The 13,048-nt window shown below is 46.1% G+C and overlaps 1 protein-coding gene across 2 annotated transcripts in view; it reads right to left on the bottom strand.

The window, feature by feature from the left end:
* ATP9B (ATPase phospholipid transporting 9B) overlaps positions 1 to 13,048 on the bottom strand; it is a 2,296,170-nt gene that overhangs the window by 109,046 nt on the left and 2,174,076 nt on the right. For both annotated transcript variants that reach the window (XM_085605931.1, XM_085605930.1), the window contains exon 21: positions 1,900 to 1,989. In XM_085605931.1, coding sequence (XP_085462057.1) covers positions 1,900 to 1,989 — 90 coding nt within the window. The remainder of the gene's footprint in view (positions 1 to 1,899; positions 1,990 to 13,048) is intronic.

Below are 13,048 nucleotides of genomic sequence, written 5' to 3'. Positions count from 1 at the left end.
ATTTGATTGCACTTTATTGTTTATATCAATTTGTTGCATGTAGGATTATCAATCGTTTTTTAGACCATTTACGTGTCAAATTGAATAGTTGTGTATACACATTTACCATTTCAATGTATATTACTTGAGGATGTGAATTAATGATAGAGGTTATTTTGAAACTTTGTATGAATGTATAATATGTATCTTTCAAATTCTGTCTTGTTTTATAATAATTAGGTTTTTTCCATGTATAAAATACACATGGAAAAAAAATATCAGCTCTGAAGAAGCACATTTTTCTGAATACACCAAAGCATGTGTTGGCTGTAGCTTCTTAGACACTGCTTTGGATTTTCTATTGATCATATTAATATTATGTATAACGTAATGAAGATGCTATTTTATTTTGTTACTTGAAGACATAATTGATTAATGGAAATGTGTTTTAGTATTAAGTGATACGATTCTGCATGTTATGTTTTGTTTCTGTTAGATGTATATAAGCTAAATATAAACACTATACTCTACCCGAAAATATCGTATAAATTTGCATGAAATAGACAGTCATTAATGGTGGACCGGCCAGGGTGGGTTTTAGTCTTTGCAGAGTCACTGATACAGACTACTGAGGGGTCGATTACGATGTCGTTCGGAAAGGCTCCCAATTGGATTCGGGTCCACTGAATCCGATTCGGAACCCGTCTTTCTGACCGATTCGGAAAGCTTTCTGAACAACCAATTACGATGTTACGAAAGCGTTCGGACTTTCAGGCTCGGTTCCGGATGGCATTCGGAGGAACCGAGTCTTTCGGAGCCGACTCGTACAGGTCTACGGACTGTGTTTCTGACCGAGCAATTACAATGTCGGATTCGGATATCCTTTTCGAATCAGTTTGTCTGACACGGATTGGCTGTCGAAATCTGACTTTGGGGTCGTAGCAGGCCCCCCTTCACCCGGAGATTTCCGAATGGGGCCCGAGAGGGTACCCAAGGGACCCCCCTTTCAAACCATGCACAATGTGGCAGGCCCCAAGGGGTTGCCCCCACAGGGTGCACGATTTTCCCCACCCACCTCTTTCTTCAACGGAAACCTATGTATTCGGTCGGAACATAGGCTCCCATTGAAGTCAATGGGAGTCCGACCGAATGGTATCCGGAACCATCGTAATCGGTCGGTCGGACTCCCCAAATCCGATTCGGTCGGAAACCATTCCGAGACCGATTCGGTCAAAATGCTTTCCGAACGACATCGTAAACGACTCCTTAGTCTGTGTTTTTTTCTCTCAAAGAAACCCAATCAGACTAAGCTAGTGGTTGTATGTAATGGGTGCTTAAATGCTTGTTCTCCACTGTGAACAGTTTTGAGGGTTGCAGGTCTCTTTTAGTGAGGGCTCTAAAGGCATGTACTGAGACTGTCACATGGGATGCTGTAGAGAAGAATGCAACTATGTACTATAAAGTGTACAAAATGAAATAATTTAAACCACCTACCCTAAGGTGAGCTCAAGGAAATAAAGACAGTTGTGACAATGATTAATACTATAGCAAAAAACACACCGGAGTATAAAGCTGGTATTTACCTTGCAAAGAAATATTATTTCTCCAAGAAAACAGATCAATCCATAAATTCTTCCCAGGAGTAGTTTAAAACCCTTGAATACATTCTACAGAGCAAATTACTTGAGATTTGGATATCTCACAACCTTACTAGAAAATTAGACTCACTATTATTTCCCAAAGAATGAGAGGCTAATTGAATTAACACTTCATCTGTATGTGAAGCATCTAGAAAAGTTTTAAATCTACATTAGATTCTGTATAATATTTCCTAATGTTTCAAGAACTCCATGACCTGAACAAATCTGATTCGTATGCATTTATATTTGTTTTTTGAAATAAAAAAACAACAGATATTACCTCTAGGGAATCACCCGAGACCACCAGGGCACAGTCATGCTTCCTTCTAAAGGCATTTAGCTCCAAATGAGCTTCGCCTCGATTGCTTACCTGCAATAAATAAAAATAATTGTTTACAATGCAAGCAGTGAAAGAGTAGTAAAACAAAGAAGTATAACCAACTGATTGATTTGTAACACATTGTGTTCGGTGAGTCAGTTTCCCTCTTCCATCGGAATTCTGTCTTTGACTCTGATGGAGTTGCTTTACTATTGGAATGGTTTGGTGCTTTTGTTTTGCCAGGGTTCTTTCTTTTTGATGACTGAGAGAAATGGGTTGAATGTCGAGTGAGCTATGGCTTGTTGGAGCTGGTTGCAGACATCAGGGTTCTTGGTGTGATCGTCTGGGCTGCTTTGGTCCCACTGGCGTGTCACATCACACCCTTGCACAACTGCTGTGTTCTTGAGATGGATCAGTCTAGACTGCATTGTCTATTGACTATGACTTAGTATTCACTGCCGGGCTGGATGGGTGCGACCTGATCGCCTGCCAGTTGCTGCCACTTACAGACACCTGACCCAACTCATATCCCAGGAGTGGGCACCTGGAGCTTTTGCTCAATGGGAGTCTGTCTGGATAGATTTAGTGATGGGGAACAGGCCCCAATCTTACTGAGGAGACTGGTTGTCTGGGGGGGCTCAGTCTGTGATGCGGAGCAATCCCCGGCTCACAGTAGACACATTGTCCTGAGAGGGGGAGGTTCTGTGCAGCACCTTTATGACGGGAAGCAGCCCCAGCTTCCTGGAGACGCTCTGACCAAGAGGGCTCCAGGAGTTCCCGCTCTGCCTGCACCCCTTTTGTGGAGTGAGCTAAAGAATGATGATGGATTAAACCCAGATCAGTTGACTGGGGGTGAGTGTTTGATTTGTTCAAACGCTCCGTCCATCCTTTGGCATCGCCCCTTTTGTGATAGGCAGCAGGTCATGGCCATCTGATCTCTGCTCTCACTGAGGGCATGGGCGTGGGCCGATTGAGAGCCGCCACTAAATGCCTCATAACATATGGTGGGAACATCCTGTGCTCTCTTTATGACAGCCAACCCACAGAGGCACCTGCTCTTTCTACCCCTAATTCCATGGACCAGAATAGCTCACACCCAGTTCACGTACCACCCAAGCTTATTATTCTGAGCCGGCAAGTATTCCATAACACAACCAAACTTTTTTAGGTAATGGTTCAATGACATGTAACTACTGGTCGGAGGAAAAATAAAATATTTAAAAAAAAAAAAAAATAGGTTTCTAGATACCTGTTTCCTTAACATCAGAAAGTTTGCAAGTTAAGGGCGAGTGATTCACAAAAGTCAACATTCAGCCTTTGGTGTACTTGTCCACTTGTTAACCCAATTTTTTTAAATGGTGTGTTCATTTAATGTTTTTATTTCTTTTAATGTGTGGCTGCCACAGGTCAAAATAAATGATAATACAATCTTTATCATTCTGAATCGAGAACATCTAACAGTTCCAGTGAGGCAGCCTCCTGTTGAGTGTTAAAAGATCATTTGTCTCTGGCCATATATTGGAAGGAAGTGCCCGTTTCCCTCGTAAAAGCATGCAAATTAAGTGCTATTTTCAGATATCATCTTGCACATGTATTAAAAGTAAAAGAGGAACCCAAGGGCACAAGATTTGGATAACCATATTTACCGCATGGAAAGTAATAGCCAAGCTCTTGAAGTAGTTTTACTAGGACGGTTGTACACAAGAAGGAGTAAATAGATAGGCAACACTTACACAAGCGCAGCCTTACATTCGGACCAATGACCTCAGTTAAAGATTTTTATTTCACAAGAACACACTTTTCATTATTTGCAAGACATTGTAAATAGTGTAGTTGCCTCAAAATATTGTGCATGTTTATTTGTCCCTCTGCAGGCACTTCTATGACATGTCAATTGACTTCCACATGAACGTACTTACCAAGCACATATTAGCATTCTCGTGAAAATGTAGACCTTGTCTAGTGGTTCACTGAGCGGCCAAACCAAATGGTCATGAAAGTAGGCAGCTAGATAAATCAGAGTTATGATGGGGCACGTGGGACTCGCACCTCCTAGAAGCAGTGCCGTCGGTGTTTCCAAATACAATAGCGCCATAGAATGTTTCTATCCTGCACACTGCTCAGTTGGTGTAAAACTGAACTCAGGTCTGTTGTTCAAGTTAAATAGCTGGTTTATAATTGGGCACTAATGGAGGGTCCCTGATTTCGGGTGACAATACTGATCCAAGGCAGAATCGGTGGGACTGAAGGAACGCTCACGACCATAAAGATGGCAGGCTAGAGGAAATTCCACCATCTTTAAAACTTGCTCCAGAATCCAGTATTTTCCATTATCGCCCTTGTGTTTGGTCCTCTAATAGGGTGGGTAAGTTGTCGAAGGGAGGCGTGATGAAGTCCATCTTGATAGCACTGCTACCCCATGGCTCCTCTCACTGCCTTTACATCTCAGTATCCCTATTGGTGCTTGCTGTGTTTACATACATTATATTCTGGGTACTCAGAAGATGGGCTCTACTGAATATACTGCACTTTCAATTGTCTTAATTTTGACTATAAAGAAAGAAAAAGAAGAGGAGAAGAGAAGTGGGAAAAAATCAATGATGCCAAGCCTTTTGATGGCAACGACTTGGGGGCTGCTGATTATTACCCTCAATTGCAGCCCCCACCTCCCACAGTCCTGAGTCTTTATCCATGCAGCTTTGTTGAACTTGTATTGGTTGCCTGAACAGCAAAGCACAAGCGAAGTCACTATGTAGCTACAGGTCAAAGAACATTTCTTTGCCACACTTTATTACACTACATCTAGACAATTCCCTCAAAGTACTAATGTTTACACAATGATGAGGCATGTTTTAGTGATTGAACACTGTGAACCTGTTGTAAGTCACCGACAGAAGACATTTGCTCCCCTTTTATTTTCCTTCAAGATAAAAGGACAGTCAATTTATGCAAAAGACTTGCCCCCATGGCCAGCTGTTGAGGCACACACCTGTGTTCATGACTTCCATTTACTTGTCCCTGTAGTGCTCAATCTCTATGTTATCTTCCTTACAAATGTATATGCTTTCTATGTAACTATATAATTATTACTTTACTACTACTGTAGAAAATATAATTGAAAAAACAATTGAGACTCTCAAATTCACTTCTCTCTCACCCTATACCTCTCTCAATATAACCTCTACCTACACTCTCTGACTCATTCCAAACTTAATTGTACCACTATGATCTTCAAAATAACGCTTTCTAGACTCTCTCCTCCTCTATCCCTCCTTGGCTCACCCCAAACCTAATTTTACTCCTATGATCTCCCAAACAACTCTTTCTAAATTATTCCCTTTGACTCATCTCAAACCTCATTTTACTACTATGAGTTCCCTAACCCCTTTCTAGAGACTCTTCCCTCCTCCATCTCTCCTTTTACTCAACCCAAGCTTTATCTTACTACTATGATCTCCCAAATAACACTTTCTAGACTCTTCCTCTTCTATCCCACCAATATCCTACTCAATCCCACCAACAGACTTGCATGTCCGCCACTCAAAGTAACTTATATTTCCCTATACTAATCCACCACAAATTCTTTTTGGGTTCTGGAGTAGCGTGTTACTCACCAAAAAGTGCTTAAACGCATCATCAGGTGTAGTAAGCGCTATATAAATACAATTACAATATAGCTTGATTATGTGTGGGCTACTTTATGCAATGCTGCAGTAGTTAAAGGTAATCTGTCTACATCTAAACAAACTAAATGCAAGTTCATTTTCTTGCTACTATAGGTCGTAATGCATGGGTAATTTTAACAAGCTGGTAGCTACAGTCGGATCTAAGAACCTAACACTATGATAAACTAAATACTGCTAATTGACCACATTTCACCTATGTCTGTCATGACAAGGTTACAGCATGCGCTATGTCACCAGGTGTCTGTTCTACATGATCACATGTATATATACACCTTAAGAGTATGTTGCTGTTCCTGTACACCTTTATTTTGAAATTGTATTTTGTAATAATTACATATGATAAACTCATACCATCATTATTTCTAGCCTTGAGAAACCCTCTGACCTACTGTACCCAATGGGGCCAAACACATGTTGGCTAAAGTTACACTACAGTGCCAAGAGATATTATATGAAAAATAAAAACTTATGCACAGCATCAAGCCACCTTCTGAAACTAACTCCAACATTATCAGAAAGAATTTTGAAAAATGAAGTTATTTCACAATGTAAGATATATGCAGGCTTTCCTGTTTTCAGTTTCTATATGTTGCAAGTTCTGGGGGCAGGGAGGTTCAGTGTTTTACAAAACTCATAGCAAATCAGTGATTATCAGAGTTTATATGTTTTACTATCGCGAATAATCCGAGGACAGTGTTTTTCAAGCGCTTATTGCTTTCATTTATTGTTGCCAAATATTCCTTATTTCCTGCTTCTCATTCCCCTCCTTCTATCCTTTCCTTCAATTTGTAACTTAATTTAACTTTTCATTATTTTTCTCATAGTCCTCTTCCCAGCAGGCCAATTTCAACCAATGACAAAAGTGTGCATCACTGTCAATCAATCAATCAATCAATGTACTTGTAGAGTGAACTACATACCCGTGAGGGTCTCAAGGCGCTGAGGGGAGGGGGTGCCGCTACTGCTCGAAGAGCCAGGTCTTTAGGAGTCTTCTGAAGGAGAGCAGGTCTTGGGTCTGTCGTAGGTGGGTAGGGAGGGAGTTCCAGGTCTTGGCGGCGAGGAAGGAGAAGGCTCTGCCGCCGGATGTCGTTCGTTGGATGCGGGGGACAGCGGCAAGGGCGAGGCTGGCGGATCTGAGCTGGCGGGTGGGGGTGTAGAAGCTGAGTCTGCTATTGAGGTAGGCTGGTCCGGTGTTGTGGAGTCCTTTGTGTGCGTGGGTGAGGAGCTTGAAGGTGATCCTCTTGTCGACGGGGAGCCAGTGTAAGCCTCTCAGGTGGGGGATGATGTGACTGCGGCGGGGGACGTTGGGGATCAGTCGGGCGGAGGCGTGTTGGATGCGTTGTAGTCGTCGCAGGTGTTTGGCCGGGATTCCTGCATAGAGAGCGTTGCCGTAGTCCAGCCTGCTGCTGACGAGGGCCTGTGTCACCGTTCTTCTAGTTTCGGTAGGGATCCACTTGTAGATCCTTCGGAGCATGCGGAGGGTGTTGTAGCAGGAGGAGGAGACGGCGTTGACCTGCTTTGACATGGAGAGGGGGGAGTCGAGGATGAATCCTAGGTTGCGTGCATGGTCAGTGGGTGTTGGTGCTGTTCCCAGCGTGGTTGGCCACCAGGAGTCGTCCCAGGCAGAGGGGGTGGGTCCGAGGATGAGGACCTCTGTCTTGTCCGAGTTCAGCTTCAGGTGTCTGCTCCTCATCCAATCGGCGACAGCCTTCATTCCCTCGTGGAGTTTGGTTTTGGTGGTGTGCGGGTCCTTGGTGAGGGAGAGGATGAGCTGGGTGTCGTCAGCGTAGGAGATGATGTTGAGGTCGTTTTGGTGAGCCATTTGTGCGAGGGGGGCCATGTAGACGTTGAACAGCGTCGGGCTGCGGGATGAGCCCTGGGGTACGCCGCAGATGATGTCGGTGGCTGCGGAACGGAAGGGGGGGAGGCGGACTTTCTGGGTCCTGCCGGCGAGGAAGGATGTGGTCCAGTTCAGGGCCTTCTCTAGGATTCCAGCTTCTTGGAGGCGTGTCTTTAGTGTGCGGTGGCAGATCGTGTCGAAGGCAGCTGACAGGTCCAGGAGGATGAGGACTGATGTTTCGCTGTTGTCTAGTTGGCGCCTGATGTCGTCTGTTGCGGAGATGAGGGCTGTCTCGGTGCTGTGGTTGCGTCTGAATCCGGACTGGGTCGGGTCTAAGATGTTGTTGTCCTCAAGGTGGCGGGCCAGTTGCATGTTGACGATTTTCTCGATGACCTTTCGCCAGGAACAGGAGCAGGGAGATCGGTCGGAAATTCTTGAGGTCCTTGGGGTCCGACTTGGGTTTCTTGAGGAGGGCGCTGATTTTGGCGTGCTTCCAGCTTTCCGGGAATGTCGCTGTCTCGAAGGAGATGTTGATGACCATCCGTAGTTGGGGTGCGATGGCTGCGTCTGCTTTGTTGAATACGTTGTGTGGGCAGGGGGCTGAAGGTGATCCTGAGTGGATTGAGTTCATGACCTTGCGTGTCTCGTCGACGTTGGCCCAGGAGGTCAGGTGGTTGGTGCGTGTGATGATTGCAGGGGGGTGGCATCTGCCGTGGCGGTCGTGGTGTTGAAGTTGTCATGGATGTCAGCGATCTTGCGGTGGAAGAAGGTGGCCAGTGCGTCGCACAGTTCTTGTGAGGGCGGGATGTCGTTGGCGCTGGGGTTGGAGAGTTCCTTCACGATGCTGAAGAGCTCTTTGCTGTCGTGAGCGTTGTTGTCCAGGCGGGCTTTGAAGGAAGATCTCTTGGCTAGTCTGATGAAGTGGTGATGTCAGCGGGTGTCGTCCTTGTGGGCTGTGTGGTTGTCCGGTGTACACTCGTGGAGCCATTTCTTCTCCAGATTCCGGCATGCACGTTTGGAGGTCTGGAGCTCTTCGGTGAACCATGTGGCTTTCTTGCTGGTGCGGTTGTTGGAGGGTTTCTTGAGCGCGGCGAGTGTGTTGGCGCAGTCGTCGATCCACTGTCTAAGGTTGCGGGCGGCGGTGTCTGGGTCAGTGGTGTTGGTGGGTGGGTTCTGGGCGAGGGTGGTGGTCAGCTGGCCTTCGGTGACTTTGCTCCAGCAGCGGCGGGCAGCTGTTGGGTGCAGTGGTGCGTGGTGGGTTTCTTGAAGGTGAAATGGACGCAGCGGTGGTCGGTCCAGTGGAGTTTGGTGGTGTGGTCGAAGGCAACGTGGGTGCTCGTAGAGAAGACGGGGTCAAGCGTGTGGCTGGCGGCGTGGGTGGGAGTAGTGATGAGTTGTCTGAGGCCGAGGTTGGCGAGGTTATCGATCAGTGCGGCAAAGTTGGCGTCGTTGTTGTTCTCTGTGATAAGTGTGTGCTTCATTGAATTTTGACAGAAGCAAATAAAAGGTTAGCTGTGGGCCTTCAACACTATATTCTGCTGCACTTTTCTTCAGTCAAAGAGCACTGACAGGCAAAAGGAACTTACAACATGAGCTATAATATCTGAGGCATCCAGTGCCACCTTATTTAAAGCTAGAGTTACTTTTCCAATTAGCTAATAGACATATTTCTCTTGTCTGATCTGGGTTTTCATACTCTTACTGGTCATGCAGATGCCTGCTAAGGAACTAGTATGCACATTCTTAGCTAAATGACCTCTGAGGCAGCAAAGTGTGCCGCTTTATGATAAAACAACTGAGGAAGTATAGAAACTTTATGACCTGCAGGAGGCCTTTGGTCGTTTGCCTATGTGACATTGTGAATGAAGTTAACCAATGTGACAAAGGAAGTGAACTGCTAAATCTAGGATGACCACTAAGCAAGATCTGTGTACCAAATTCAACTACGTTGACATGACCTACTTAACACCCCACAGACTACAAGCAATCTATGGTGGGGAACCACGACCCTGCCCTTGATGTTTGTTCCAGGATGTAGATTTTGGTTACATGACCTGGAGCTGTCCCTAATTGCGACCATTATGAGAGGTGGTGGAACATACCCTCAACACAACTCTGGGCCCCACCCTCACCTGCACATTTCCCAGCCCTCAGGCAGAGAAAGTGGATGCTAAATTCCTAGATTTGGCCCTGGCTTTGGATAAAAGACGTATAGCAATGATATGGAAATCAGAGGTGGGACCAGCAATTGCGACTTGGGAGAGAGCAGTCACGGTGTTGGCTAGAGCCGAGGAGATAGCTATAATTAGGGAGGATGCCTGCAGTGTACATAGACGCCCCATTGCGGGGTTGTGGACGGAAGTGCTAGAGACCCGGGAACACTCAGTTGAGGATACAGGGGGTTATGAAAAGGGACAGGAAGTACCTGTTAAGGCAAGGGAGCGCGAGTGGACTCCCTGGAGGATATGGATGAAGAAGATGACACATGGTAGATGGGGTTTGCAGCTACATCCCTTGTGGGGGAATGTACCCTTACCCAGGGTGGCAGATTTGAGGAACACCCCCCCCTTACCTAGCCTCATCTCCCTGCCCCCCCATCAGATGCCTACTCACTGAGGACATGCCAGTAGAGTCTCTTTGCCCTTTCCCCTCCGCCTCCCCCCCTGCGGTTCACTAGGTGGCCTCATACCTTCCTCCTTTGGGACACCCTGATACTTTCAGATCAGAGGGATGGACAGACCCCTGAGACAGCCCGGTTCGATTTTTTCAGTTTCTAATGTTACAAAGTATTGACCTCTACAAATTCCCTCAAGACTGCCTTTGAATGTCAGTATGAGTAAATAATTGGTCTAGTATAGGCTGTAAAAACAACCTCGGAACTAAACGATTGGAGATATTGAATAAAACATGTAAATAGTTACAGGGAAATGTTCAGTATGAAATGCCTTATATGAGCACCAGGTGTTGATTCGATTCATAAATCTTTATTCAGATAATACGGATAGCCATAAAAGAATCACAAGGCTAAAACAGGATAAAATACACTTAAATTCAATTTCACAGTATAAACAAATAAATGTAAAAGGAGGTTAGAAGGTAAAATAGTAAACTGTGCATGAGTCTCTCAATCTCCTCAGTAATTTTAATTAATTTCCTGTGCTTCTTATAAATGACTAGAGCATCTCACTTCATTACAGTAGTGTCATAGCACAACCTCACATGTTAGTCCTTCCAGATATGAAAGACGTTTCCTTCTGGAGATTGCAGTTATGATAAAAGTGGAGACAGAATAATATAAATTTACATTTTCTAATGTACAGATGTACCTAAAAGCTTCCTGATGATATAGTTTCCAGTGACAAACAAGTGTAGTAAAATTTGCTTTCTTAAGTCCTTATGAAATTTACAAAACAGAATTAAGTGCATAGTAGATCGATTAGATATACCATTGCATGGCCATTTAGGAAGCGTCTGTGACCATACCCCCATTTTAGTACTGCCAGTTCCTTGTGTATGATATAAGAGGAGGTTGACTTTGGGACCGCCATGAGTCTATCTAAGAAGATATTCTCTTGGAACTGTAAGAGGGTGCAATTTGCCCAGCCCCACAGTGGCGCCCTGTAATTAACACTGGGGAGACATTTACTTTTGTATGAAGTCAATAATTCTCTGATTAGCTTATCTCCTATTTTAGCGGAGAATCTGAGGAGAGCTTCTATAGAACTTAAAAATGTCAATTACCTGGCTTTCAGCTGTGGCCCTCCATTACCACAACTAGCAAATTGTATACCAAGATATGAAAAATGTTGGGTTTCATCCAAGCCCTCACCCTTAATATGATAGGTAATTGTTTTGGCTCTCCCTTTCCCACACTTCATGGTAAATGTTTTCTTTAAGTTAATTTTCATATCTTTATCATCCATATACGAGACAAACGTGTCAATCAAAAGTTTAAGCCATTTGCAGTTGTAGAAATGAGAACCACATTGTCGACATATAGGACAGGAGTTGGACGCTTATTACCCCTAGGTGACTGACTCAGTGTGAGTGGCTATATGGGTGTATGAGTGGATATGTCAGTGGCTGTATTAGTGAGTGAGTGGGTGTATGAGTTACTGTATGAGTTAGTGAGTGGATATGCGTGTTGATCTATGAATCAGTGAGTGACTGTGTAAGTACTGGTATGGGTGTGTAAATGGGTTTGAAAATGGTAGTGTGGAACTTGGAGTGGGTTTATGAAAGGTTATATGAGGGTGTGAGTGGGTGCATCAGAGATTCTATAGATCATGGGTATTCATAGTACGGCCCGCGGGCCGCCAGCGGCCCGGCAAGCCTTCCTTGGCGGCCCGCGGACCTTGCAGACATCGTACCTGTGCTTGTCAGCAATCACCGCGGAGCTATGGGGGCCAGGCGATTCTTTTAAAGACCATTCACTTGTTAATGAGGCTTTGTTGTATTTCACCTCTTCTTAGTGCCCCTGCATCTCCCCTCTGATTGAGTGGAGATGCAGGGGCGCCAAGAAGAGGTGAAATACAACAAAGCCTCATTAACAAGTGAATGGTCTTTAAAAGACCTGTGAAGTACTCGGTGCAGCAGTGGCTGTGTGTGCCCGGGAAGCAGCCTCAGCCCAGGGTGACACACGCGCGGGGGTGAGGTGACAGAGGGTGAGGAGGACAGCAGGGTGTGACAGCAGCGGGTGAGGTGATGGTGGGCAGCAGGGAGTGACAGCAGCGGGTGAGGTGACAGAGGGAGACAGACAGAGGGAGACAGATGGGGACGGAGAGAGGGAGATGGAGGGAGGGAGGGAGACAGAGAGAGAGGGAGACAGACAGAGGGAGGGAGACAGAGGGAGGGAGACAGAGGGAGGGAGACAGAGAGAGGGAGACAGAGAGAGCAAGACAGAGAGAGGGAGACAGAGAGAGGGAGACAGAGGGGGACGGACAGAGGGAGACAGGGGGAAGGACAGAGGGAGGGAGACAGAGGGAGACTGGCAGAGGGAGACAGAGGGAGGGAGGGAGACAGAGGGAGGGAGACATAGGGAGGGAGGGAGAGAGAGGGAGAGAGAGAGGGGCAGATGGAGAGAGAGGGGGAGACAGAGAGAGGGAGACAGAGAGAGGGAGAGATAGAGGGAGACAAGCAGAGTGAGTGAGAGAGGGAGACAGAGAGAGAGAGGGAGAGAGCGAGTGATAGAGAGAGGGAGGGAGACGGAGAGAGATAGGGAGGGAAAGATAGAGAGAGGGAGGGAGAGATAGAGGGAGGAGGGCGACAGACAGAGGGAGGGAGACAGAGGGAGACAGACAGAGAGAGGGAGACAGAGAGAGGGAAACAGAGAGAGGGAAACAGAGGGGGACGGACAGAGGGAGACGGAGGGAGGAGGGCAACAGAGAGGGAGGGAGACGGAGGGAGACAGACGGAGGGAGACAGAGGGAGGGAGACAGAGGGAGGAAGACAGAGGGAGACAGAGAAAGAGGGAGACAGATAGAGGAGGGAGACAGAGAGGGGAAGACAGAGAGAGGGAGGGAGACAGATAGAGGGAGACAGAGGGAGGGATACAGAGACAGACATAGGGAGACAGGGAGGGAGA

Source organism: Triturus cristatus, chromosome 5_1 (assembly GCF_964204655.1).
Source record: "Triturus cristatus chromosome 5_1, aTriCri1.1, whole genome shotgun sequence".
In the NCBI taxonomy this organism is placed as follows: domain Eukaryota; kingdom Metazoa; phylum Chordata; class Amphibia; order Caudata; family Salamandridae; genus Triturus; species Triturus cristatus.
This window is presented reverse-complemented; position numbering and strand designations above follow the sequence as displayed.